Source organism: Corvus hawaiiensis, chromosome 8 (assembly GCF_020740725.1).
Source record: "Corvus hawaiiensis isolate bCorHaw1 chromosome 8, bCorHaw1.pri.cur, whole genome shotgun sequence".
NCBI classification, from domain to species: Eukaryota; Metazoa; Chordata; class Aves; order Passeriformes; family Corvidae; genus Corvus; species Corvus hawaiiensis.
The window spans coordinates 30,601,812-30,629,143 of record NC_063220.1 but is presented as its reverse complement, the minus strand read 5'-3'; the positions used below and the strand labels follow the sequence as shown (position 1 = coordinate 30,629,143).

Here is a 27,332-nt window from a genome sequence, read left to right as displayed (position 1 = left end):
ATCTATTAAAAAGCCCCATTTCTCTGCCTGCCTTGTATAATCCTTCTTTGTGTCAGAGATAATTAGCAGCCATCTAATAAGATTAGCTAACTAGTGTGATTAGTGAGCTCAAACCCTGTCCTTTTCCTTTTGCAGGTAAGTGAATGTGGCATTCAGCATCCCTATCTACATTATTATCACTTTCTTTGGCTCTTATTTCTGATGCCAATTTATGGAGTGAAAACAATAAAGGCAATAGGAGAATACTGACATGCAGGTACTGTGGATGCTGTCGGAGTGTATATTCTGAGAGATGGTAAGTGGGATGTTTTCCATCTTCACCTACATCATGATAGCATTTTGATTAATTTACCGCTGACATGTAGCAGCAGCCTCTTGTGCTCTTGGAAACCAGCTGTCTGTGGCATTGCTTGAAGGAGGAAAAATATGGGAGATGTTTTGTTGGATTGGTGGATACCAGTTTTCTGCGGATTTGTTTTTTTCCTGGATTGCAGGGGGTTTGGACGTGCTCTCTCTGATAGGTCGTTAGCATTTTCCTTTGGGTTTGGATGTTTCAGCTTGGAAACCAGATACCATTCGAGGAGATGTGCCAGGGCGGTGTAATTAACCAGAGATGATCAAACTGGAAGGGGAGCGACACAGCCAGAAATGGACGTTGTGTTCCCTGCTGAAAGTGATGGGAGTTTTCAGCTGAGCATGTATCAAAAAATATTCTTAGACTACTCAGAGGCTTTGTAATTAAATTTAATTTGAACAAGATAATTACATTACTTTTTATAAATTGGAAATTAGTCAGGTTTTACAGGTATACTTTAATTGTGCTCCAAGAGATGCAAAATTCCAGGGAGATTTTTGGTGGCATGGAAATGTACCAATGTGAACTGGAATTTAAAGGAAAAATAAAAGAATGAGCTGTTCATCTCAGTGTTAAGGCAGATGGGAGTTCCAAGCGAGCTCAGTATTTTGCTGCATTTCCAGAGAAGGCAGTCTTGTATTTTGCCATCTACAGCAGCACCTATTCATAGCCTGGCATGCGAATGCCTTTGAGCAGGTCTACTTAAATCCTTACAAAGGAGGGCTGTTACCAGGATGGTTTTTTAAATGCCATGTTTTACATTAAGTATCTCTAGAAGCAGTAATATTGAGTGAGTGCTGATGTCCCCTTTAAAGGTCCCTGTTTTCCTCAGAGGAATTCTAAGGAGTTTATGCTTTCCAAGGGACAAATTACTCCCCCTCCTTCTCCAGGAATAAAAATTCCTGGCTCCTCTTTGCTTTTCACACTTGCAGAGGCCAGTCTGCCCACTACTGGGATGCTTCCTCCACAGTCTAGTGGCAGTGGCAAATGGGGAGTTTTCCTGGGATCTTCAGGAGGTTAAAAGGAACTCCTGCAATGTTGATACATCAGTGTCTGTCACAATATTGTGTAGCCTCAGCAGTCACAACTGCACAAACCCTTACTTCTACCAATTAACTGAGAAGAGGTTTATCTCTTGAATGAGCATTTTGATGGTGGGAAGAGTCAGTGAGATGTGCTGCATGGAACTGCTAGTTAATTCAGTGCAACTGTTTTCTGATTAAACAGTTCATTCTGGGAGACAGCCAAAACGATTTCTACCCTTCGAGCATAAAACCCTATGAATTCTTTGTGAATGAATTTCATCACTTGTTTTAACATCTTCTGTCATCTTTAACATATGGTAAAATAGTTGAAAACTTGTTTACAACATTAGTTAAAACTACTTACATAACCATTTTCCAGAGTCATTATGGGAGATAAAATACCAGAGTATCAAATACAATGTAAAATAGATTTGTAAGGAAAAAAGTAGAGGAACTAAGTACCTGGGTTCATTGTCCCTGAATGCCTTACTGCAGTTCTTATGGAGTAATCATTTGTTCATAAGCCTTTTGTTTTACAGCATGTTTTTTCTGTTGTCAATACACATATGTATATATGTGTGAATATATTTGCATAATATAGTCTTTTCTGTACAAATGTGGGTTTTAACCCATCCCCTGGGATATAAGTGAAATAATATTTATAGTTTTGGAATATTTAATCATACCATCTGCATCTGTTGAATAGATGGTTTACATTATGTGGAAGGCTTTGGTATTTGCTATTATAATCTCTCCTTGTTTAAAACTTGCATGATTCACAAAATGCTATAAAATGTTTAGGGCTTTGTTTTTAGTACATGCACAAGTCATGTCTGTGATGGGATTATGAGAACAGTTAAGGTTTAGAGATTGATTGTAAAAGTTAATTTTTTCACTTTTGTAAAGCTATCTTGATTTTCGCTTCCTGGAGCTTGGATTGTTCTCACTTACTTAATATTTTGAGGATGAATGAAAGAAACAAGAGGTCCCAAACATAGCCAGGGGCAATTGCTCTCCTGCCCTCTCCTATATATGTCAGGAAGTTGTGTAGTTGTCCTTGGATGTGTATATCGTGGCAAGGGAAGGGTTTGTAATGAAACATGGGCTGTGAGGCTGTCAAGTGTGACATCCAGCTGGAAACACTTGATGGAGTAAAACAATTTGAGGGCGTGTGTGTGGGAAGAAAACTAGCTGGCTTGATCAACAGGAACATGACTGAGGTAGTACTGAAAAAAGGGAGAGAAGCAAGTGCAGGAGATGGTGGAAGCTGTGGTGAGGTCCAGTCTGACAGGGCACCTTTGTTCCTTGAGCACCATCGGTGTCTGTTTGGCCAAGCTGCTGTGGCTGGTTCACAGCTTGCAGGGGTTTGTACCTCAGTATTTGTACTTCAGTAACTTACACTGGTGAGCATCCCTGGCTCACCTGTCCAACTGTCACATTAGAAATTCAGAAATTAGAGATTGTCACCAGTCTGAACTGCTCCCTGCTTTTCTTACTAGGACATGGCAAAGTGGCAGATCACTGGAACCAAAACTGATAAATATATTGTGTATTTTCTGGAAGTATTCATTGGTTGCCTCTAGAACAGTGTTCACAATTCTGGGAATAAGTTTTCTGATAATCTGCTCTGGTCACGGCAACTTGGCACACAGCTTTGCTTTATGATTATATATGTAAGCATGCTTGAAACACATCTCTTTAGTATTAGATATAGAATCAAGCAGATTATTTAGATTTGAAATGAGGCTGTTTTCATTCTCTTTGGCTTGTGCTTGTAAAAAGTATTCATTTATTAGCTTAGCATTAGTTTTTACTAAGTAACGTGAGTTTAGTAGGAGCTACTGTTTGCATTAAGAATTGTAAATGAGCACTTATTTTTGAGGCTCTGCCTGCTCTTTATCTCTGTCCATTTTCTGTCCTTATGTATGCAAAGTCCTATTTGTGAATGACTGATAACTGTGTACAGGATATCCGTTAACTGTACATTGGAACTGACTGACAGATTTATTCAGAAGTCGGGTTTTTAAGGATGCTTATCTGATAACATGTACGAATACACAGACTCTACAGCTGTTGGTAGAATAAAACCCTGAGAAGTTGTCATCGATAAAGGTGTAAAAACTGGGCTTGTATTATCTTGATTGGTGGTTGGGATTTCTGGTTGGTTGGTTCCCCCACCCCTGAAAAAAAGAAACCATGAAACCAACAAACGAATTTGGCCATTTATATCACGTGTTCTGTTAGTGATTTCCAGTGAAAATGGAAAGATTCTTTTGATGGTGAACGTTATTTTGATTGTTGCTGAATGTCAGCACTGTCTGCCTCAGGAGTGGAAGCTTCACTGAGGTCACCTGTTTCCTAGCTGAGATTTTTGGTGGTGTCGCTTGTGAATTCCTGCGGCTGTGTGGCCATGCATGTCCTTTAAGGCTAGGCTGAGATTTTGTGTGACTCACTATTTTTCTTTTCTGCTATTTTCAATTTGGAGCTTCAGAACAAAATTTGCAGACTGAGATGCAGACCCCGCAGATGCTGATCTTTCAAGGATAAATGAATAAATCAGTAGTTAAATTTCATTCTAGAAAAGTAACACCCAGCTCTCTCTAGGTGTAAATGGCTGGTTCAGTAATTTGCAAGTGTTCCATTTAGCTGAATTTCACTCTAAGCTTATTTTTGAAAGTGCCTCTGCAGTTAGTTACTTCATGATTCTTTTCCACTATATTAATGGTATTTCCATATAGAAAATCACTATTATTTATGATCACATCATATCTATCAGTTTATGTCCTTGATGTTTCATTAGAGGGATGCCCATACTAAAAATGGGCACTCTATCCTCTTGTTTTCTGTAGGGTAAAAGCAGGAGGTAGCCAATTCAGGATGTTTTCCAGTAAACTTCTAGCCTTCAATAAAAATACTGGCAAACTCTTGTTTGGGAATCATGTGGGTGTTTGCTAAAGTTGTTGAGGTGGGAAAATTTCAGCTGTAAACTTAACATAATGATTATATGACTTGTATATTCTCAGCAACTTGTGTGTGTGTATTCTGCTTATTTGGGTGGTAATTACAAAAATAGAAAAGTAGATCTAAAAAAAAAAGTACATGGGGTTTTTTTCTAGAGATAGGACTACCTTTATCCACCAAAGTGGCAAAACCCTTCCAGCCTTACCCTTTAGCCCTGTGAGATTGGGGAGTGGATAAGGTGAGCACTGCACTGTGTGGGTTGGGGATTGGGGTGAAGTTCAGGGCAAGGCTTGGAAGACACATTAATCTGATCTTTGCCACTGAGACTCTGTCTTAAGTTTTACCCCTCGTTCCTGAGGCACAGTGTTAATGGCTTCCTTGCTGTAAGGACAAATGGGACTGAAAATGCATTTCAGGGCAGGAGAATTAACACTCAGTCTTTGCTTTTAGCAGGAGAGGCAGCACTTTATCTGCTTGTGCTCTGTTCTGCTCACTGTTCTGGGCTACAGCTCTGTCCCAAGGTGTGCACTCAGGAGGTGCCCTGGTGGATCCCCTCAGAGGAGGAGAACCACCCCTGTGGCACTGCAGGGATGCCCTCGCAGAGCTTTAGAAAGCCCTGTTAACTCATGTTGAATGTGTGAAGAGCATTCAGCTCCAGTACTGGATACAGTTATGACTCTCACCCTGTTTTTGTGGAATTTTGCCTCACCTTTAACTTTTTAATTAATGCAGTTCTTGTCTTGCTACCATATCACACTGTCTTAACTTTGTGATTTAGCTTGGTGTAAGACACTGGCAATGGATTGGTTTTTAATTAGCACGACTACAGGCTGCAACTGGTTTTGTCTTCCATCGCTTCTGACTGTGAGAATAATTTAATTTTATAATGATGGCATAGCATTTTCCATGGTGGTGACATAAAAATACAATGATTTTAAAATGAAATGTGCATTTGCATTTAGGTAATACTGGTAGAAAATAGCCTCTGTGGCTAACCAATTTTATATTGATTATACACTGTCTAATCTTGTTTGCAATTAGGTGGAGGAGGCATATCCTTACAGATGTTTTATTTTTAGTATTACAGTGGTTTGTATGTGTTATTGTTATTCCAGTAGTGTTCTCTAGCTTAGCTAGAAAAATGTAAGTTCAAGGAATTGTTCCTTTAAGGCACTGTTTTCATGACAGCAATAATTCTTAATTCTTATTAGAAAGAGCAGCAAAACATGGGAATCAATAGCCATGGAAGAGGCATAACTCCCTTTACTGACCTTTTACCAAGAGGAAATCCTTTGCAAGAAGATGCTGGAAACATGCTTGTTGGTGGCTCTGCTTTTGGGCTACTAAAATTAATCTCCTGGTCAGACACGGGGGAAAACTCCAGAGGAAGAAGCCATAGGGTGTTCAGACTGATGTAACAGTGTCGGTGCTACTACTAAGGTTGTAATGGGCAAGATGTACAGTGAGGTTTGGAGGGCTCTCATACAGGACACAAGGTTTATGCAAAGCTAGAAGGAACATTGTGTTTTCTGATACTCCCTCAGCTTTGGGAATGAGTTATAAATACTGTAAAAGGTTCATTTGCAAAAAGGTGTAAATGCAGTGAATGTGAAAACAGCCCTTTTGCCAAAAAGGTGCAATGAATCTTTACTGAAGGGATCAATGTTTATGAATGCTGAGGCTTAAATCCTCCCAAAAGAATACTGCTGGGCTTTCCAGGGTGTTGAGAAGTTGATTTGTGCTTTTCATCATAAATTATACAGCTTTCCTGGGGTGGAGGGAAGGCCACTGAACCTTTAAACCTGACATGGAAAGATGTCTAAGATTAAAAACCAAGAGGGCAGCGGTTCACAGCAGAAAAGTGAGAAGGAAAGCGACAGTAAAAGGACATCTATTATCATTGTAAAATCTGTAGCTCAGCTTCCCATGTTGGAAAATAAGTGTGGCATTTTTACATAAGATTAAGAAAACCAGTCAGAGATTGTTGTATTCAACCTGTCTTGATTTCTCTACAGAATAGAACATAACAGCTGTATCATAAGGCTGGTTAAATGGCAACAGCATTGTTATAAAGTCTTAACTTTCATTAGAAGTTTCAAGTGACAGAGTTCACTACATGGTTTGGTAAACTATTTTGTCAAAGAAATACCTTCACTGCTACAATTTTGCCAGGTGTGTATGATCTGAATTGAGACGTTAACAAGGTGTATCATTAATGGAAATTTCCCAAAGGCTTTTGACTGTCTTCAGTGCTTTATTACTCTGGAAATAAAAGTTGTGTGGCGTGTGTGTTGGAAAGGTTGCTCTTTAGGGAAAAAAGAACAAGGGAAATTTAAATGTTCACCACCTCAGAGTTATTATCTTACTCAAATATATGCTTTTGCTTTAAATATTCATCTTAATTCCTTCCCTGTTTTTATCATGTTGAAGAAGGTATGTTTATTGGCAGGATTTGGCTTTTATCATTTTAGTTCTCTAGAGCTTCAGGTCTCCTCTGTGAGTATGAATTCACAAAGAGCTTTTCTCACTCTTAAAAACAGACTTCTATTTCAGAAAGCAGAGTTCCTCCCTCAGAGATGCCATTGTGCTCCATTTGTGCTCAGAAATTATTTGAAAAATCTAAGATACAAATGGCATATGCTGCTTGCCTTTGAAAAAGCATGGATTCAAAATGGATAGAGGCAGAATTTGTTCACCCTGCAATGGCTCTCCCAACAGTACCTGAAGTGGCAGGGATGGGTGGGCAGTGCCCCTTTCTCCCCACCTTGGCCTCCCTCCGTTGTTCCCAGCTCCTCTGCCTCTCCCTGCTCCTGCTGGCCTTTCCTCTCCTCTCCTCTGCTTCCCTGAGGCACCTCTCCTGTGCTCAGGGGCTCCAGGGGTTGGGATGCTGCAGAACCTGCTGGGATCGCCGGGAATATCCATCCCCACCTGAGGCAGCCCTTGCCTCTCCTCAGAGACTCCGCTGCCGCCCCTGGGCACAGGTGCCCCGTCCATCTGGAGAAGGAGCGAGCTCTCCTCGCCCAGGATCCCCCAGGGCGCTGCCGGCAGCGAGGTTTATTAAATCCCTGGCTCTGAGGCCGCCGCTGCCGTCAGGCTCGGGGCGAGCGCAAGGTGGAGGCAGGACAAGCCTGCCCTCTGGTTCGTGCGGTGCCACAGCAGCCTGGGGCTGCCCTGCAGCTTCCCTTCAGCTCTGGCGGGTGCAGCCGAGCATCGCCGGCCCCGGCCCCGGCCGCTGTCCTGTGCGGGCTGAGCTGGGCGCTGGGCGCTGCGCTTCCCTCGGCAGCGTCTCCCGCGGGAGTGATCCCTGCGCTTGGCCTGAGAGCAGCAGCAGGAGGGTCAGGTGTCTGAGCTTAAAATCAGTGCGAGCCTGGTGCCGGCAGTGGATCAAAGATAACTCTGTAGCAGTTGAGAAGCTGTCCAAGGATTTTATTTTTCCCTTTGGTATTGCAGGAAGTTACGTTTTAAGCCCATTCAGCTGCCTTTGTCATGACTCTTCTCTTGCTCACACTCGCACAGTTTAGACTGAAAGGTATCTGCAGGAGAAAACTCTCCTTGTCAACCAAACTTTGGCAATACACAGCAGATCCCTCTCGAATATGCGCACACGGGGTAAGAAGACCCCAGGGTTGCTTTCATGCCAGTCACTGCTAAGTTCCATGCATATGTATTTCAAATATCTCCAGTATATATGGATATATTCCGGCTGTAACTTCAGGGTGTTGTGCTGCACACAATGGGCTGTGTAGCCGCCTCCCTTTGTCACATCCATCACTGTAACACAATTCTGCTGTGTGTGACTCACCCGCTTGCTATTGGCAGAAGGAAGATGGACAAGCTCATTTGCTGTGGAACTGCAAAACTAAATACAGCCTGGGCTTTGCCTATTGTAATTTCTACCATTTAGGTGGCTGAGTGGGACATTCCCTTCGTGACCTTAAGGGACATATAAAATACACAAAGCTTTCTGCATTTCTTCTTAATCCTTACTGCTAAGGATGCCAGCACATGTTGCTTCGTGCAGCCTGGCTTTAAGCTATTCTTGTCTGCATCTCTCAGCAAAAACAATCAGTCTAACAGGACAAGTTAATTGGGTCAGGATGATCCACTCTTAAAATTTGCCAGCAGATCAGAGCCAATGTCCTTTATTTAGCCTATAGAACATAACTCCGTGTAATTCCCGGGCTGAGTGGCTTAGACAAAGCACCTTAATTATTGCAGACAAATAAACTGAAAAAGAATCAACAAAGCAATGCTTGTTAGAGTATGTGAATGTGGCCTCTCTGGGTTATTTAATCGAGGTAGTGAAACAACATTTCACTGATTACCTCCCTTTGAAAGTACCAATTGTTTGGATATAACTTTAATGCAGGCAATTAGATGCAGACATTTTAGACTATACATTAAAAACCTATCCTTTTCCCCACAGTGTCCTGGAGTTGTGGGATGGGATGAATCATATTCTTCATGTAAGTCAGGGCATTTTAATAGGGAACTGTGCTTTATTTGTAGTTTTACATTAAAGCAGATGTTTCTGTATGTATATTTGGTTTGTGTTTTGCAAAAAAACCTCTGGTTTAGAGTTTTTGCTGTCATTGTACATTTCCCACTACTGTCAATTCAGTCTGGCAATTTATAAATGCTGAACTCTGATGTCTTTATGCCAACTGGAACTGGGTGACTGCAGTTCTTTGCCAGCGAGGCTTGGTCTGAGCGGCTTCGGGGTGTTCTTGCTCTTGATCTATAAAACCTTTGGCAACCTTTCAACTTTCTCTTTTGTCTTGTAGCCCCGTGTATTTCTGAGCCCTGAGGTATTTAAGGCCTTCTGATGCAGTAGAAAAACACTGTGGTTCTTAGAAGAAAAAAAAAAAAGTGGATTTCTATGTTTCTAGTTGCTCCCTGTAAGTTTATTGTGGTGAGTTCTGTACATGATTGCTATGCTGTATTTCTAACTCCTTAATTCTCTGCAAACTGTCCTATAGTTGATTATTTGTGCATGGTTTTGAGAGAGAGGGTGGTTTCTAACATTTTATTTGTAGGTATCCAATTTAAACAGAAAAAGTTCTAGAAAAGTGTCAGCAGAGATCTGTAAAACTGAATAATGTAATTATAGAATGATTCTTCTGTGACAGAGTCAAGAAGAAAATTGCTAAATCATTGTCGTGCTGGTTTTCGGTGGGACTCCTTTGGAAATGGAATTATTGTAACACCTTTTACTTGTGTTATCCTTGGGCTGGGTGCTGTGCACCCTGATTGGGAGCTATGTATAGCAGTGACCTCACTCACCACAAAAATGTAACAACTGCTGTCACTCCGTGTGGCACTGAATGTGTTAACCTCAAGCAAGGAGGGAAGAAGATTATTATACTTCAATGAAACTTCAGTGAATATGTATAAAAAATAAGATGGATTTTCCTAAGCTGGAATTTGTCTTCGTTCCTGAAACTGGCATGCAGGTACTGTGGGATCACAGATGGTCAGGACCGTGTCTTGTGTTTAATTTCCAGCTGCAGGAGGATAGTTATGCTGACATTGCACTGAGGAATTCTTCAACACCGGCTCGCTCTGTTTTTCTGAGTGCCCGGGTGTTCCTCCGGGCCACACCCAAGAGCCAACCCAGCACAATCCTGCTGGGGGAGCAGGATCTCAGCACACAATACTATGCTGTTAAGATATTTGACCAATCATTATTTTTGGCTTTCAAGTACTGCTCTGTGTCTTAAATCTTCAGGCATTCCATTCCCAATTCAGTCATTCTGGATGAGGATGTTATTTCTGAATAAACAAATTATCCAGAAATAATTTTTCATAAAAACCAGGCTCACCACATGTATGACCCATTGAAGAGAAAAAAACCTGAGGTCACTCTCTGACATTATCATGACTCATTCCTGCTTAACATTTTGATTGTACTGTGGCTATTGTATTTGCAGATTCTGACAAATAAAGTTTGACAAGCAGTAACCGTGTTGTATAGCAATGAGTCACAGCTGAAGCACCTGATGCTTTCAATACATGTCTGAAAACTGCAGTCTTGGAGATGCTGATGTAAAGAATCTTCTGTGATTTGTGTTTTTGAAGGCCAGTGTTACATTATTATTGTTGTTATTATTATTAAGTGTGTTTTGCCAGAGGCTCCTGAAGAGATATTTTCAGGGCTGCAATGTTGGCTAATGTGCTTTGTAGCAGGGACAGAAGCTTCAAACTACTCAAGTTATAGAGATATTTTACTAAAACTTTCTACAGGACAAAACTAAAGGAAATATGCTTATTATAGTGGGATTTCAGAAGTTCTCTTTCTCTCCTCCTCCAGTCAGGATTTGGCTGTGGAGCAGACAGTTCTGCTGGGGTTTTTGCTGCTCTCCAGTTGCTGTACACTGCTGCCTTACAGAAGTTGCTTGTTCAGCTCACACAATGTACTTTGGGTGAGGATCATGTTAAGATATTGTTCCAGCTTTAGAAGTTTTACTCTGCAGTGTATCGTGTCAAAGCCCCTGGCAGCTGTTCCAGCCCTCCTTGTTGTGTGTACACACCACTGAGACTTGGGCAGCAGCTTCTATCAGGAGTCAGTAAAGAGCCTTTTGTTCTCTCAGAAAGCAGACCAGCTAATTATTTGACTCATCCCTTAGAGAACTATACCTGAAGGAAAAAGAGCATTTGTTCTACCCTTGTTTCACTTTAGATACCCTTTGTTAGATTTCAGTAGCATAATGCTATTGTTACATTAATAAATACCATTAGTCAGCTTTCAAGAAGTACAAATAGTTTTGGTTTTTTATCCCTCTGGCATCTTACAGAGAGGAGCTTAAGCTTAAAGAGTCCTGGTCTACCAACACCTCAATAAGCTGCTGTTTTTCTGTCTCCTACATGATTTTCAGTACAGACCTGTCAGAGCGCTGTAGAGATCAGCACAATACAAATAATAATTTTCCTAAGTATCCAGAGTGTTAATTTATGCAGACAGTATTTTAAAAGTCTTATTATTGGGGGGGAAAAAATACCACCATATAAATTAAATTAAAGATATCTGACATCTTTAAGTAGGCAGGAGATCTTTGCAGACATTTAAGTTGATATTTTCAAAAATGGAGTATGTTCTCCATTAGAGAGAGACTAAGGCAATTGGTGGTGCGTGTGGGAAATTATTCTGAACACTTTGTTCCACATTCTGACATCATCTTTAACATCAAGCTATTTTATGTAGCAATTACTACATAAATTGTTTCCTGTCCTGATTTCTTCTGTGCAGAAAATGTGTGAATAGCCATTTGAAACAGGTATGTTAACTCATACTTATCCATCCCATCTTTATCTGCATCTTTTATATTGATAGATATGAATGCCACTATCTGAATTTAAGCTTAGACTATGAATGTCTTGATTTAAAAAAAAAATATTACAAAGTTTTGTCTCTCACCAAAATCTGCTCAGTGAAAACAAATGCCACAGGCTGAATGAGGCTCACTTTCACAGCTGTGAGATGGAGAATGAATGTTGTGCAGGAGTTGTTATAGGTCCAATGGATTTCTCTTCCAGCAGTGATGACTCCAGTTTAAAACTGAAGTAGGTGTCTTTAAAACACATGCTTTTTTTGCAGCAGGTTTAAAATACAGAAGATTTTTCTTTTTTAAGATTCTTTCTTTTGACTTCTTAGAAAATCATCTTTTTCTTTAGTAGGCCTAATAAAACAATATATACTTGAATGTTAGTGTAGGAAGAATTCAGGATCTTTCACAAACAGAGGGCCACACGAAAGGATGTAGAAATTAATATTTTGTGAAAATACCACTATGTCTAGGGGAGCAGCCCTGTGCTACAGCCGTCATTCCTTTCCTGGAGGTAAAACTCTGAGATGAAATCTTACCTAAGCCAGAATTTCAGTCTCTGGCTTCCAGAACATCCACAGCTTGCATCTTTAGCCCTACAGAAGTGAGAGTAACGCCCTTCTCCTCTGCAAAGCACGGCAGTAGGATGTCCTTCAAGGCACCCTTGCGTGCTGGGCTCCCAGCCGTGTGTGGGGCACCTCACTGATGGATTTTGCTGCTCCTGTGGGTCTCTCTTTTTCTTTGGCAAATAATACTGGCTGTAGACTTTCTCTCCTCATTGCACCCTGCCACCCTGGGCCAAACCAGATGCTGGTTTATGTCCATGCCTCTCACTGAAACAGCTTTGTTTTATTTGTGTGGGATTTCTTTCCTTCTAAACCCCACCAATACTGATGATCATTCAGTCAGGTTTAGAGAAGGTATGAAACTATCTGCTTTTTCACTCCTAAGAATTCTCCATTCAGGCAAGGGCTTGCTTTTGTTCTCTGCTGTCTGATCTAGGCATGGGATACTGTGTATTTAATAAAGATCCCCTTGAAGCATTTAAATTACCAAGTCTTTCAAACATTTTTAAATTGTTCAGCTGCTAAATATATTATGTTCACTGTCACCAGGGATCCTAGAGCGTACTCACCCGTGCCAGTGCATGGCCACCCTGAAGTGGGGATCAGGAGATTGTTGCTGCTATTGGCAGAGTAGTTTGTCCTGTGTTTTGTATCCCTCTCCATGGGGGTGTGTGTGTGACCCTGGCACGTCAATGCCCACAGGGAGGATTGCCAGTACCTTTCAGGTGGCCGGTGAGTACTGGGCTGCCTGGTTTTATTGTTTGTTTTGTTTTGTTTTCTTTAAATCCTGAGAATCCTGTTTTCATGAGAGATCCTTAGAAACACAGGGAGCTTAATTTGAAGGTGGTGATCTCAGTAATTTAATTGGAGAGCTGGTTGGGGTGAGCTGGTAGTGGATCTCCCTGGCAGGTGAGGTTTTTAACCTTTTAAAAAATCTTATTTAACATTTCTTTGGTACAAACTCTCTAATCTGTGTGTCCTTAGAATGGTAATTGCAGGATGTTTCTGCTTTTGGTGAATTAGATTAATTTGTTTTAAAGGGAAGAGCCCTACAGAACAAATGCATGAGAAGAATATGATCTGTGTCCCAGGTCTGCAAATGGCACCCAAAATTAAGGCAGCACTGCTTGGACTAGATAATCACATTTTTTGTTTTTGTAAAATTTGCAGTAGGCTAATCTGGTTTTAATATCTCACAAATTATTATTTTCTTTTTTTTGTATTTTACTTTTATGAAGAGTTAAGCCATGAAACAACGTAGAGCTTTACTAAATAGCGTGAAACAAAACAACATGATTTTGGTAGAAGAAATAAGTTAATGTCTTCTTTTAGCATTGTTTGTGGAGTTGGGGGTTTTTTTAGGTGTGGCTTTTTTGTTTGTTTTGTTGGTTTTTTTTTAAAATAACGCCAAGATAACAGAAAGCACTGTTACACCAGTTGGTAAGGTGACAGTACAATTCTGTTCAGTAAATAGCTGGCTCCATTTAACATTTGACACTTACTATCAGCATGGCAATTGTTTTAAAAGGTTTTCTGTAAGCCTTAGATTCTGATTTCCAGAATAGATTTGAATTAATTTGTGCTTTAGGGATAACTGAAAACTGCTTTTTAGATTAAGGAGAGCAAAAAAGAACTGTTTCTTGAAATACCCAGAATCCTAGTATGTCAAAGGATATACACAGGCAGCAGAAAATAAATGTGCAGATGGGGAGGCCTGAAAAAACATCAAGTGCAGATCCTGAATTTATGCACATTTCTGACATTGTTGGATGAAAAACGCTGCTCTTATCTTCTGTGGGTAACCATGGCTACCGTGTGATGTGATTTTATTTTTTTCAACATGAAATTATACACAAGTGCAGGAGAGTGGTCTTGTCTCAGCTCGCACCATATGTATTTGGGTGATAAGGATTATAGTCAGTGAATGGGCTTATCAGTGTGGCACATTTGCTTCTTTAAAATAGGTCCCGATTTATGTCTCCATTAGTCTGTAGAGGGTAAATGGTACGGGATTTTCTCAAGTACTGCTACATGAAGTTTAGGCCATCTCCTTTTGTGTTAAAATGTGTCTGTTACCTCCTTGTATCTGAGTCACAAGCTAATATAATTTAGGGAGCAGGAGTTGAAAAGGCGCCACAAACATAGATACAAAGTGATATAGCTCAAGTTTTGGGCTGGTTCAGTGCCATAGTCTTCATTATCAAATGCTTATGCCTTGAAGACTTAATGTACATTTTAGATTAATACTCCTCCCTGCTTGATGTGGTTCTGTTTTCATTCACATTTTCAGCATCCTCAGGAACTCTGAGGGGTGCAGAGATGAGGCGGGAATTCCTAACCCCCGAAATCTCTGTAAGGTTGGGACGGTTCGTATGGAGCTCGTGCCTGGAGCTAAGAATACATTTCTGTTTATCTCCACGAGTGCCTGAGTTGTACTCCAGGGATGGTGAGTGTGAATCAAAAGCTTGCCTGCCGTGGGTGCTGAGGGATCCTGCCAGATCCTCCGGGCTGTCCCCCGGGTTGCTGTGGCTGCTTGGAGCAGGGCATGCTCATGTGGTGCCACATCGCTCGCAGGTCACGTACCCACAGCAGGGAGAGCTGCCCCGTGGACAAACTCCCTAAAATTGCAATTTACCGTCTTTAAACCTTTACAAATAATTAGTTCAGCAGTGGGAATTGTTTCTTAGAATCGTGTGGATTAGGGTGTGAGTGCTCAAACTTACGGTAATGTTGCTTTGGCTGTGATTTGAAAACATCTGAATTTATACTTGTGTACTAATACTCTTGCAGTTGCTGCCACTTTGGGGGATTTCATAACAAACAGCAGAAGAAAGGCAAAACATTCTTTGAAATATTGATAAAAACCTTTTCTTGTAACAAACTTTCTGCTGCAGCAGAGCAAATGCTCTTTTTAGCAGTGATTTGGCTCCCAAAAGAGGCCTGTGAAATTAAAAAAGGGTAATTTGGCAAAACTTACAAATAAAAATTCATACAGGCAGCATGTCGTAGGTCAGACCCAGATAGCTAAGTGAGAAGTACAAACCACAAGCACCATGAACTGCTGGTGGATTGGGAGAAGCAGAAGGAATAAGAATAGTTTGCTAGTTGAGACGGATTAAAGTCAGTGCGCAATTCACAAGCAGTAAGCTGGGAAAAGCTTTACAAAATTCAGGAAGCTTTCTGTAAATGTCTTCATGTTAGAAAGATATTATGTTCAAATAGCCTCATAGCAGAAAAATTGGGACAAAATATGCACTCCTATGTAAATATATACGAGAGGCACCTTTTGAACTGTTGTAATCCACAAATGAAAAATAGAGCACTGTGTTCCTTACTCAGGGTGGGGTGGCTGCTTTACACGATTATGTCGTCATCAAAGTTAAGATAATTCATGGAAAGTTGTAACAAGGATGAAAAATTCATGAACGTGGCTGAGAAAGCAAACAAAAATCATGCTAAAGGTCCTGAGAAGCTCCAGATGAAGGCAATGTACTTAAGCTGTAGCCAAAGACAATGGGGACAGCAAGCACAAAGTAAATATGGCAGACAGGAATTTCGCAAGATGCTGCAGGATGAGGATGAAAATGCTGCTGCAGGACTTATTTTCTTTGTAAAAGTACAAATACAGGCAAATAATGCATGAAAGTTGGAACCTGGGTCCAGCAGAGAAAAACAGCATAATTGAAGATAGCCCTCAGAGTAGCAAAGTAGAGTAATTGTAGCAGAAGAAATCATTACACTGAGAAGTACATTATTTTCAGGCGGCAGGCAGTGGTGACTCATGAGGATGAGATAGCATATATGTGACATGAAAGCAGTTCAAAACAACAAAATTAAATTACTTGTCAACCTCAGATTAGCATCAGATGCAATGACAAGTCAGTGACACACAAGCAAACAGGAAATTGAATGCCAAAGATGTGGTAGGGCATCCGTGACTGTGCTGGGCTACAAAGTCTTCCTCAGCAGCGGGCAAGAAAAGAAAGCAAAATTGCAAGCAAAACCAGGCCAGTTAAAATGTGATGGTTTCCTTCTGCTGAGGCAGTGGCTAAGAGCAGTGCCAACAGTCCTGGCACAGCAGTAGAACAGGGGTACCTCCGAGCTGAAAATGGTGTCTGGGCCTGAAAATCAAGGAGAGAGATTCTGCCAGGTAGGAGGAGAGAAAAGCTGATGTTGGAAGCCACTGCTCGTGGCCCCGAATGCTGAGGTGGCCAAGCACTTGTCTTCACGTGGCTTGAGCTGCTCCTATAGAAGCACTGTGACTCACAGGCACTTCTGGGAAGAATTGTCAGACAGTGACACTGAACACCAAAAATCGGGCACACAAGCAAAGTGGCAGGCAGGAAGCTCGTCTGGGAATTTGGACATGTTGCAACATCAGCTTGCCATGACCAGTCAAACAGTTAAGTAATTAGCAATATTGTTTCTTGGTCTTCCACAAGAATCTTTTAAAAAGCAGAGTAACTATATTGCAACCAGTTCATCAAACATTCCCTGGGGAGGTTTTGTGAGTAGTGCTGTCGGGAAAGCTTCCTGTGAATAGAGAGCGAAGATTCTACGTCTGGCAAGTGATGGCGACTGATTGCCAAACATGAAAAACTGCCCTTGGCTACCTTCAGGAAACTTTTCTCTTTCCAAACGACACCCAAAGACACCTTTTGGATGACACTGTTGCTTCCAAATCTAGAAGGAAGTCTTGTATGTATAACAAGTAAATCTTAGTTAATTTTAGACAACTTCAGATAGTTGCACTTACTAAATCTACCTGCTACAGATAGAAGAGCCACAGATGAAATATATGGAAGAGTGATGAAATATTCTGGTTCAGTGGAAATTTTTCTCTGCTGAATGTGGTAATCAGAAAACCAGAGAATGTCTGGTGATAAGAAACTTACAGGAATCAGTGAAACATCTAAAAAAACCCACCACACACAAAATTTACATACCTAGAATCACTAGGATGTAGCGATGTCCTTTTCACAAGAAAACTTTTGCTTTTGAAGTAAACCAAAAATGAACCAAAATGCATACTAGTTATTTAGTAGAAAGGCAGAACAAAGCAGATCTCTCCAACTCAAAGGAAAAGATTCAAGTTCTCACTTTAGAATTTTAAACTTTTATTTATATATGGATAACGATGATTGATACTTTAAGACTGTATAACAGAATATAAAATATGTAAGAAGATTATGCTTTTCGTGATTAATTTGGCAAAGTCAATTAAATATGACTGAAGGGACAATATAATAGATAGCTTCATAATGGAGGACACAGCAGGATATATATGGGGAGATTAATATGTAGAATCTTGAAAGATGTGGTGTGTTCAGTAAGAGAAGATGATATCCCTAAAGGAAGAAACATCACCTGAGTGCCCGTTTCTTGTCTCGTGCTTCAGTACTGACCACTTGCCTTGCCCATCTCCCTTTGATCCCAATTTATCTTCAGTTTTGGAAAATCCTCCAATATCACGTGCTTAGGGTTCTCTTCTTCCCTGTCTGTGTCCTATAAAACCCAGGTCTGCTTTGGAAGTCATGGTGGATTTTTTTTTTTTTTCCGTTCTGCTTAAATTGAATTATCTTCTCTTCCTCGCTGTGGTTTAGTCAAGCCCCACCCTGCTTTCTCTCTGTTTTGCAGTAGCCTCAGGCTTCTCTCTTGTACTCCTTTCTAGATGCAAATCCCTTAGCTCTTCTTTTTCCTTCTTTGCAGTATTTGTCTTTGTTCTTGTTCCCCTTCTTTATCAAGGTTTATTTCCCAGATGTCTAGTGTTCTACATCAGAGTTGTTTTCAGAAATGCACATCACATGTTTTATGCCTTCTGTTTGCCTTTTTCCAGTTCGTTTAATCTGAGAGGTTTTGAGCCTCTGCTCGTAATAGAAGTACTTCCTCTTCTTCAGTGACCAGACTAGAAAGAATGTTGTTCAGGTGCTGGTAAATGTTCTTCTTCTTTGAAAATGACTCAGGGCTTTGGAAACTTTGTGGATCTGTGCTCTGGTAAGTGTTTGTGCAAACAGAGTAGAGTTTTCATCTTTTAACTTGGGTGAGAATTTGTTAAAATTTCTTGAGGAAGGGAAAAAGAAGTCAAAGATTTGAATAATATGAAGATAGGTCATCATATTGGAATATGTTTTGTGTTCCTTAGCACCAGCTAACCCACCTTCACCTTCCCCATGATGATTCTGACAGCTCATGAAGTCATATATTCTTTTTACCTGTCCCAGTCCAGTAGCTTTAAGGAAACAGTTTGTGTTATAATGAATGTGTATTTGGGAGAGCTCAGTGTGTGCTAACAAGAACTTAGGACATCTTAAATGGTCAAGAACACTTGACTGACACAATACTGTCAAGGGAAGGCTTACCTTGATCTTTGCCTAATATTTTGGCTGTGGAGAAGGTCAGAAAATAAAGTTACACAGTCAATGATTAAGCAGTTTCTGGGTGTTCTGCCTGTTGAAGCCTACTTGGTAATAGGCTTTAGAGTGTAGAGGAGCTGATGTATGTGGGATATTGTGGGAGGTACTGTTTGACATCTGCCAGGGGAATATTATGCTTTGCCTCTAGGTTTTGTGAATGGCATTCAGCTTCTGGAGGCGGGACTGTGAGATACACTCAGCGATTGCCACTGTTAAACCTGAAGGCTCAGTGAGGGGGAAAGTCCATAGCTGAGATTGGCACATCCCCACAGAGCAGAGCTGTCTCCTGTAGCTCCGTGTGACAGGGCATTTCTTCCTTGCAGCTATCCCAGATACAGAACCTGGAGCCTTGTTCTGCCTTCAGACGTGCTCAGGTTGGAGTCTCACCACCATTTTAATGAGGTTTGGCTCCTGTTGAAAAAGGCAGTTCTGCCCTTACTCTTCTTCCACTCTCTGGTCCCTCACTCCTTCTTTCCTTATGCTGTTATCACTGTTTGTGTGTTGTTTGGCTTATTGGGAAGGAAATGATCAGGCAGAAATATTACTTTTTTCTGCTTAATTTTGCGTTGATCAATTTATTGTTCTGATCAATTGCACGCTTCGGGCTGGGAATAAAGGGCAGGAACAAAGACAAAGCTCCTTTTTGGTTTTCTTGGGGTTTTTTTCTGTTTTTTTGAGGGGATAAGGGGAGTATGGAGGGGGACAAACATTCAGTCAAATTCAGAATACTTGCAACATCTTGCCATCATTCTTCTTTCCTGACAGTGAAATCATGTGGGTTTCTTTTGGGTTTTTTCCTTTGGAGCTTCCTAAGTGACAGCTTAATACCACAGACCACTGCAGTCAGTTTGACACAGTTGGTGATAATGTGTAATGTACTAGACCCAGAGTTTGATTGCTTTAAAAAGCTTGTTAGAGGTGATGGAGGATTTCTGGGTCTACCCCAATCAAAGGCAGTGGAAAAGCACCAGGGTGATTCTTCCTCCAGGAAAAGGATAGCTGTTATCAAGTAATCAAGTAATTTAGTAGCACCCCACCCAATATAAAATAGCATTAATAATAAAAATGTCCAAAGCTCTTAGATTAAATTTTTCCTACCCTTCACATTGTAATATTCTGAATATAAAGATAAGCCATAATATTATAAAATAAGTACTGCAGGCCAGTAACTATCAAAGAAGTGTCAGCTGTGATGCAGTATACACCATTACCTGTGAGTTCAGGTTAGGAAATTGACTGTCATGTGTGACGTGTGGCTTCCATTATGTGTCCATTTAGTAAATGCCACCTGTCTCCAAGAGCTACTTGTATATGAAAAAGATGTGGTGACTGTAAAATAAGTGCCATTTTTTAAAAATATGGATGCAGATGAATGTATTCATGTAGGAGGAGTAAATATAATGTATAATATTTAATGTCTGTAAATGTATCGTGAATCACGTTGATATTCCCATGCCTCTTCTCTCTCCCTGTGGAAAGGACCCTGTGAAACTGCAAATTACTGTTGATCCTGTGCAGTGTTGGCACACATGAAATCTTCTTTTGTTGTTCCTGCATGGGAAGTTGATGTCTTCTTTTAGTGAGGCTGATGAAAATGCATTTTCTTCTGTTCTAATCCAGGGTAGTTAATTTCTGCCTTTTCAAATTTTTTTATACTTTTTTTCCTGCAACTTCAGTTAATAAATTGCACAGAAGCACTGTTTGTTAACATAGCTGGACTAAGTCTGTTTAATCGTACTTGAATCATCTGCATCAAAATGGGTAATGTACAATTTTTTAAGTGGTCCTGAACTGTGTTTAGGTTAGAAAAGACTAAAACACAAATACATTAAAGGATCCCATACTGCCAGTTTGTGATTATTACAAAATGTGAATTTGAAGCAGTCGAGGTATTTATTTTTGTGAACAGATTTTGAGCGTCACTGTTCAGTGGTTTTTTTTAATAATGTTGACTTTCCACTAAGCAGGTGTACTCACAGCAAGGTTTCACCAGTGAGGTGGCCATACTGTGGAAATGGTTTAACCAAGTCATAGCTTAGTAAGCAGCTTAGAGAAAGGCAAATTTTAAACCTCATCATTGCTGGTGGTCCCCTCTGTCCAACGTTCAGCTGATGGAGCTGTGTGTTCCCCATCATGCTGCTGGGATAAGCCCTCAGGACCAGTGCTGCCATCACTGGTACCTGGCACCGAAAGCTCATTCGAGTGGCCCAGCCAAACCCAGCTGCCTTTACCACTACAAACACAGGTGTTTCATCTTGTCCCTATTCATTGCTTCGGTGGACACTGCAGTGCCAAATGTGACCTGGAAAATGATGCTGGCAAATTTAATGTCTACTGGGAAAAGACTGGAACCTGCTTGGTCTTGCACACCTGGTTTTTCCATGATACATCCCATGGTGCCTTTAAGCAAGAGAACCAGTGGGCACCAAGCTGGATGGGAATACGATGTGCCAGGCTATTGTTGGACATTTGCAGAGTTTACAGGTGTGTGGACACTTTTTCTGTAATTTACTGCTTTAATCTGCTCTCTCCAAGTGGTAAAATGTTCCCCAGTTTGACATATTTCAGCAGTTGCGCAGAGACTCAACAAACAAACCCAGTGTACTGTAGTGGCTTCAAGCATGATTTTTCCTCTCTATCAAAGGCTTTTGGTTAAGCAAAGAAATGTTGAGTGTTGGGTGAAAGATGTCTAACTTCATGCCTTGGCTAGGAAAATATTGATGGATTTTATGGAAGGAAAATAACAATATGCTGTTGGTAAGAGGTTGAAAAGGGTGCCTTTGTATTGTCTTGCACTGTGTGTTTGTAAGGCTCAGCTTCCTAGTGATTTTTCCTGGTGACTGCAGGGCTGCATTTGGCTTGTTTATCAAGGGAACCTTAATCTCTCCATATTGCACTTTGTTTTCCAACATCAGAGATGTTTAGACATGAAAAGAGACTGAACAGAGCTGCCATTCTGAAACTGGTATGTGATTTGCAAAGGGAAGCTCTAACTGTGGAGGTCAGGCTCCATGCTTCTGTCTCCCTCCCTCTATCCAAATACTATTTTCAGGGGACAATTTGTCCTGCTTAGACTGAGAGCATTTCTCGCCCTTGGACTAGCTGATACCAGTGTAGCCTGTGTTGGGTAAGGAATACAAATGGCATAGAAGGTTTTACTCTTTGAGATACCATCCAGTTTTTTAGGTAGTTAATGGGAGAGACCAGAAGTATTGGCAAAGCTTCAGCTAAGTTGCAACTCAAGAATTGTTTTAACTCAGATGTGTTTTACTGCTATCCTAGGTAGACAAGGGAATACCATTTGGAGAAAGGTTTAGTCCAAATGCTGTAATGAATATTATGTAGCTTTGGTAGTATCACAGCTACACAGTTTAATCTGACTGTAGGATCCAGTTAATTATGTAATGCCGTGGCGCAAAGTAAGCATGAATGGCTTACTTGCTAGATGTAAAATGGAGTTACAAAACAAGAGTAATTCCTTCACTCTTAAGAAATGGGGAAAAGCTTCTCAACCCTGATTTGCTAAGGAGCAAAAATCAGCAAAGGCAACTTGGCAAAGGCAAGTCACTGGAGTGCACTGTGGTTTTGGTGTACAGTGATGCCTTAGCTCACTTCAGTGGAACAGCAATTAAAATGTTTCAGTCACAAATTGTTCTGGGAAAAGAGTACATGTCATACTTTTAATTTAAGAGAACCAAACCCTGAAGATAAGGTTTTTATAGCAAAGAGGAGGAAGCCTAAATGAACAAGTCTGATGGTGTATCCCTGTGCTTTGGCAGATACATTTCTGGGAAACACACTTTATATTCTCTGTAGACTTCACTCCTGTGAAGCCTTAAGGGTATGTGCAAGTCCCACTGATTTCCAAATGCAGCATTTCCACGTGAAATGCTCTGTGTGAGTAACGCTTTACAGGCCTAGGTTCTGCAGAACAGCTGCTGCTCTTTTGTGGCTTGGGTGCAGAGAAGATCTAGACTTGAGATCTGATCGAGACTTGAGATTTGCTCTAGACTTGTAGGCCTAAGTGCTTCTTTTCAGTTGTACTTCAAAATATCAGTGTTTTTATGGGAATTGAAAGAACCTGCATGCTTAAGGTGAGCTTAGTCTTATCTTGATGTCTCAGTGGTGTTTGCTTTGAGCTTTACAGCTGAAGTATTATTATTCTGCTAGTGCTAAATCTCATTGCTGCTAAGCTTTACAATGGACAATCAAAATGCTGTTGGAGAGGTCTCAGCTAAGTGCATGTCTTTTGTATATAGAGAAATTTGCTGAAAATAGGTATGGAATAATCCAGTAAAATTACTGGTTGCACATCATGGGAAAGTGATCTAGATGCAACTTGATTGGAGAAGTCACTATGAAGATCAAGCTTTTTTTTCTTGAAGCAAATTCAGGGAAAAGATGCCTTGAACAAATGTAATGGTTAGATAGCGCTGGGTCTTCAGGGAAAAAGGCCACATGCTTGTTATAACTGATGTTTCTGTGAGTGTGCTTTTTTTGCCTGAAGACTTCTTTTTGCTAACCAGAAATGTCAGTGAAAATGATGTGAATTGACAAGATGCATCAGTGTACCCTGTAGTTTACTGAGATGATGATTAGGATAATACATCTTCATGTTTCATTGTGAGCCACAGTACAGTGAAATATTACTGACTGCATTAATGGTGACTGCAGATGTGTTTAAAACTCAGTCTTATGGGAAACACCTCAATTCTTGTTTAGCATTTCAGTGCCACCAAAGAGCGCTGTGGCATCGCCTGGCCTGGCCTAGAGATCTTTATGTTGGGCATCCGTGGGCTTCGCTGGGCATAGTTTTGTTTTTGTCCTTGCTGCTGCATTTCTGGTGGCTCCACAAATATCCCAGGAAATGTAGGTGATGTCAAGCCAGAAGGATTTACTTGTCCAGAGGGTGGCCAAGGTTAGTCAGAGGAAGGGCTTTTGGGTTGTGGACAGTCACTGATGATGCAGTTTGGCTCTGTCTGTGGATAAGGACCCATGGCAGGACGGTAATTCAGCTGTTTCTGAGTTTGAATCCGGTCTTCGTGCTTCCACTGCAAAGCAGTGTCTAATTTTAGGGCCATTGCTCAACTTTTGGGCTGGACACCAGGTTAGCACCTGGTGGAGTGGTCAAGCAGTTGGTGCAGCCTTTAACAAGTAATAAGGGTTTTGAATGCTAAGGTCACTGTCTTGGGAGAAAGGAGTAGTTTCTTCACATTCTTCAGATTACTTTGCTGTAGTTCTCTAACCAGTCATGAATAGAGCACCCTTAATCTCTTGGTGTGACAACACCCACTGTTAAGTAGGACCTAGCTTGCAAACAAGTTCACTTCTGGCTCTCACCTTCCTTTCCTGAACTGAAAAGTACACTCCTGTGGGCAGAGACTGGAGTTCTGCTCTGCTCTTTGTCAGAACTTGACTGGTTTTTTTTCAGCCAGTGGCTTTCCGTGCATTGTAATTTTCACCTGTCAATAGACAAGCTGCTGGTTGTCTTATTAGGATTTTTCTGCCCTTCTTTTCACTTTGCAGTATGTTTCATGCTTTGAGATGTTTGGACAGCATCTTTTGCTAAAGGCCACAGCTCTGTGAACTGTTAACACAATGTACCTAGTGCTGTGTAGTACAGAGTGAGCTTCAGGTAGCTCTGTGCAGTGGAAAACTGAGTGTCTCGAAATTCAGCCAACTTTTGGTTCTTTATCTTAGCATCAACAGCAAATTTTTACTCACTTGTAAGGAATGCTTAGGAAATATGTTCTTGAGAAGCTTCTTTGATACCTATGAGTGGAGAGTAATCAGGAAGGCCAGTAGATCAGTTCTAACTCTGATAGCTAGGAGACGAACTGGTTTATTTTCTGCACAGCTATACACGTGTAATTAAACGTCAAAGATGAATCTTAAAAAAAAAGTCTCCTGAAAGTAAACACCCAGGGAGAAGTATTCTTAACAGTCTTTAAACTGTAAACATAATGTGCAATTTATTGAACTGGATTTCAGGATATATGGTGTTATAAGTAAGTCCAGTGCGTTTTTGTAAGCTATGCCAGAAAACATGTATGTTTAGGTTGCGTTGTACTGTTGCTGGGTAATTAAAGCCTTCCATAAACACATCTTGTTGCTGAAGCACTTCACAGACAACTTGAGGAAAGCATTTTTGCCCTTCATCCATGAACCATTATTTCACAGAACTTAAACAAGCAAATGGGGAAGATTTAGCATTGTGAGGAATAAAGAAAAGGAACACTTGAATTTGTTAAAGTGGCTTGATGAGAATATTATCAGATTGTTATATGCAGTATTAAAGAGCTAAGGGTAATTCGGAAAATTGGATAATGTATTCCCCTGATTAGAAATAAGGAAATAGAACAAGGGGTGACAAACTGCGTGCAATTACCTGTTTGGTTAGAAAGGGAAGGGTTTTGTCGAGAGCGGCCCCTTTCTGCCCCCCCGTGGACAGAAAATGTGGCACCCTATTTTTCTTATTTTTCCGAAACGTGGGAGAGGGTGAAATCACTGAAAATATAAGTTATGTCCACAAATTCTGAACCGTGGGCTCTGTAGTGACTTAAATATCGTTTGAATTTGCAGTTGGGTGTTTTTATTTTACACTGCACTGGCCAGCCTCTGAGGTCAGGCTTTGCTGTTCTCAGTGGCCGCTCCGAAGCAGTTCTCTCCTCAGCCCAAAACTGAGGGCAGTTCCCTGCCCTGCTCCTTGCACGCTTGTGGTAGAGCTGTCCCTGGAGGTACAGGTTAAATGCTGCTAAATGCTGTCTTTTCTCCCTTCCTGTTCCTCCTTTTTGTGCCTCCCTTTCAAAAATCCCCGGTGACGGATTAGCCGTGCAGAGCATGGCACAGGCAAGGCGTGAGTTGTTCTCCAGTGCTGACCACAGATATTTGCAGCAGCTTCTGCCCAGCACCTGCTGCCTGCAGGGGAGGCCAGTGGTCAGCTCCCTCCTTTTGTAAGGCTGGTTACAGTCCCTGCCTTGTGCACGTACGTTTTCCTGGCTTTGCTCCTGTGGAATAGGCACAGATTTTGCCCCAGCCACCCCTGATACTCCTAAACTGCATCTTACTTGTTTTACAGCCACACTGTTTTTCCTCTTTCCCAGATATCTGCAGGGCATTCAAGCTGATGTTTGCACATGAAAACCAGACTCGCTCTGAGGAAGTCTCAGCTGTCTGGCTGGCTTTGTGGGCATGATACAAATATGAAGGTGGTGATTGGGCTTGAGGTTCAGAAGTCTTAAAGCACTGCATATTGTAAACATGTTTCTGCATTGACACATTTATGCCTTTTCTCCAGACCCCTGCCACGGCAACAATGAAAATTTTCTTTGTTCATAACACCGTCCATTCTTATCCAGTCATTGGATTCTATCCCTTTACAGAGCTGTTTTGCAAACTGACAGGGGAGTGTTGTTGCAAGTTTTGTCCTGACAGACATCTCTGTTTTTTTTTTTCTTACAATCATTACCAGACAGGATCCCAGTTCTGTGTCCTGCCTGAAAGCAAAGAGACCTTGGATAACAAAGCAAAGGTGCATCCTGCTTCTGTTCGTTGTTTTTCTGAAGTGTGGAAGAAGTGCTACAAAAATCAGGGAGAGTGAGGCAGGTGTTCTGGGGAAAATGTTGCATTTCTTTTCTGGTGTAATTCCCATTTGTTTATAAAGGTGTTTAGAATACTGAAGTTTGGGTGGATGCTATTTGAGGTATGTATTCTCTCAGCCCAATCTGAGTTATGAGAAAATAGTGCTTTCTATGAATGTTTTATTTATCTGTATTGATCCACTTAAACTACTCGACTGCATCAGCAGGTTTGAAGGGAAGAGCACTGTTCAATACCAACAAAGTATGTGCAGTTAAAGCTGTATCCACCTTGTCTCAGTTTGTTTAATATAGTGTTTGCAAGCTTGATGATTATAGCCATTCTTGTAGTTTTGGGTAGGTGTTTAATACTTCACCATAATTATTATGTATATTCCCATAATAAATCAAAGATTATTCAAGTTCTTTCCATGCACTGTTCAGATTTTGACCTCTGCTATTGCTGTATCACAGCAGCTTATGAGTATTTCCTGAAATGTAAGTGCTGCTGGCCATTCTTTTTGGTGTTTGCTTTCTGCTTCCCTCTTGTGTATGATTCATTCCCATGAAGGCAGTATGGTAAAGCAGTGAAACATGCTGTGTGAACGATGCCATTTGTCTTGGGATGATGACTTATGGCTAATAGGAAGAGAAAGAAAAACTGTAGCTCTAGGCCATATACAGATAAAAACTGAATTAAAATTAAGTGGGAAAATGTGTTGTGCCAGACGGCATCTCCAATTCAGCTCTTTTGCACATTTTTTTTAATACTTGCAGTGCAGAGAGGGATGGTGGCAAGAATGATATTTTTTACCAATCTGTCCCAGCGAGAATTTACAGTTACAAATGCAGCTTCAGTTGTAGTCCTAGCCAGAGCAAAAAATCTTGTAGGACACATGCCCATTTTGCATAGGTTGTTTAGAGCACAGGATTTCTTTGCCACAAGCAATTTGGGAGGCTGAGGTGGTGATAAGAAATGCAGCAGCAATTTCAAAATGCAAAAGCAGAGCTCAAAGGGAAATTTCTTCAGTCCTCTGGGACCCTGGAGCTTAAGCCCTAGCAGGCAGCCACAGCTGGTGGAGCTGGCTTGCAAGCAGGTTGAGGATGGTTAGC

General features: G+C 41.0%; 1 protein-coding gene across 3 annotated transcripts in view; it reads left to right on the top strand.

Annotated features, from left to right (window-relative positions):
- Positions 1-27,332, top strand: part of ANK3 (ankyrin 3) — a 347,313-nt gene that overhangs the window by 89,486 nt on the left and 230,495 nt on the right. Inside the window, exon 1 of one of the 3 annotated variants that reach the window (XM_048311277.1) lies at positions 148-295. The exons of the other annotated variants lie outside the window; for them this stretch is intronic. Coding sequence (XP_048167234.1) covers positions 293-295 — 3 coding nt within the window. The 5' untranslated portion in view covers positions 148-292. Of the gene's footprint in view, positions 1-147; positions 296-27,332 lie in introns of those variants that run through there. 3 annotated transcript variants of the gene reach the window in all.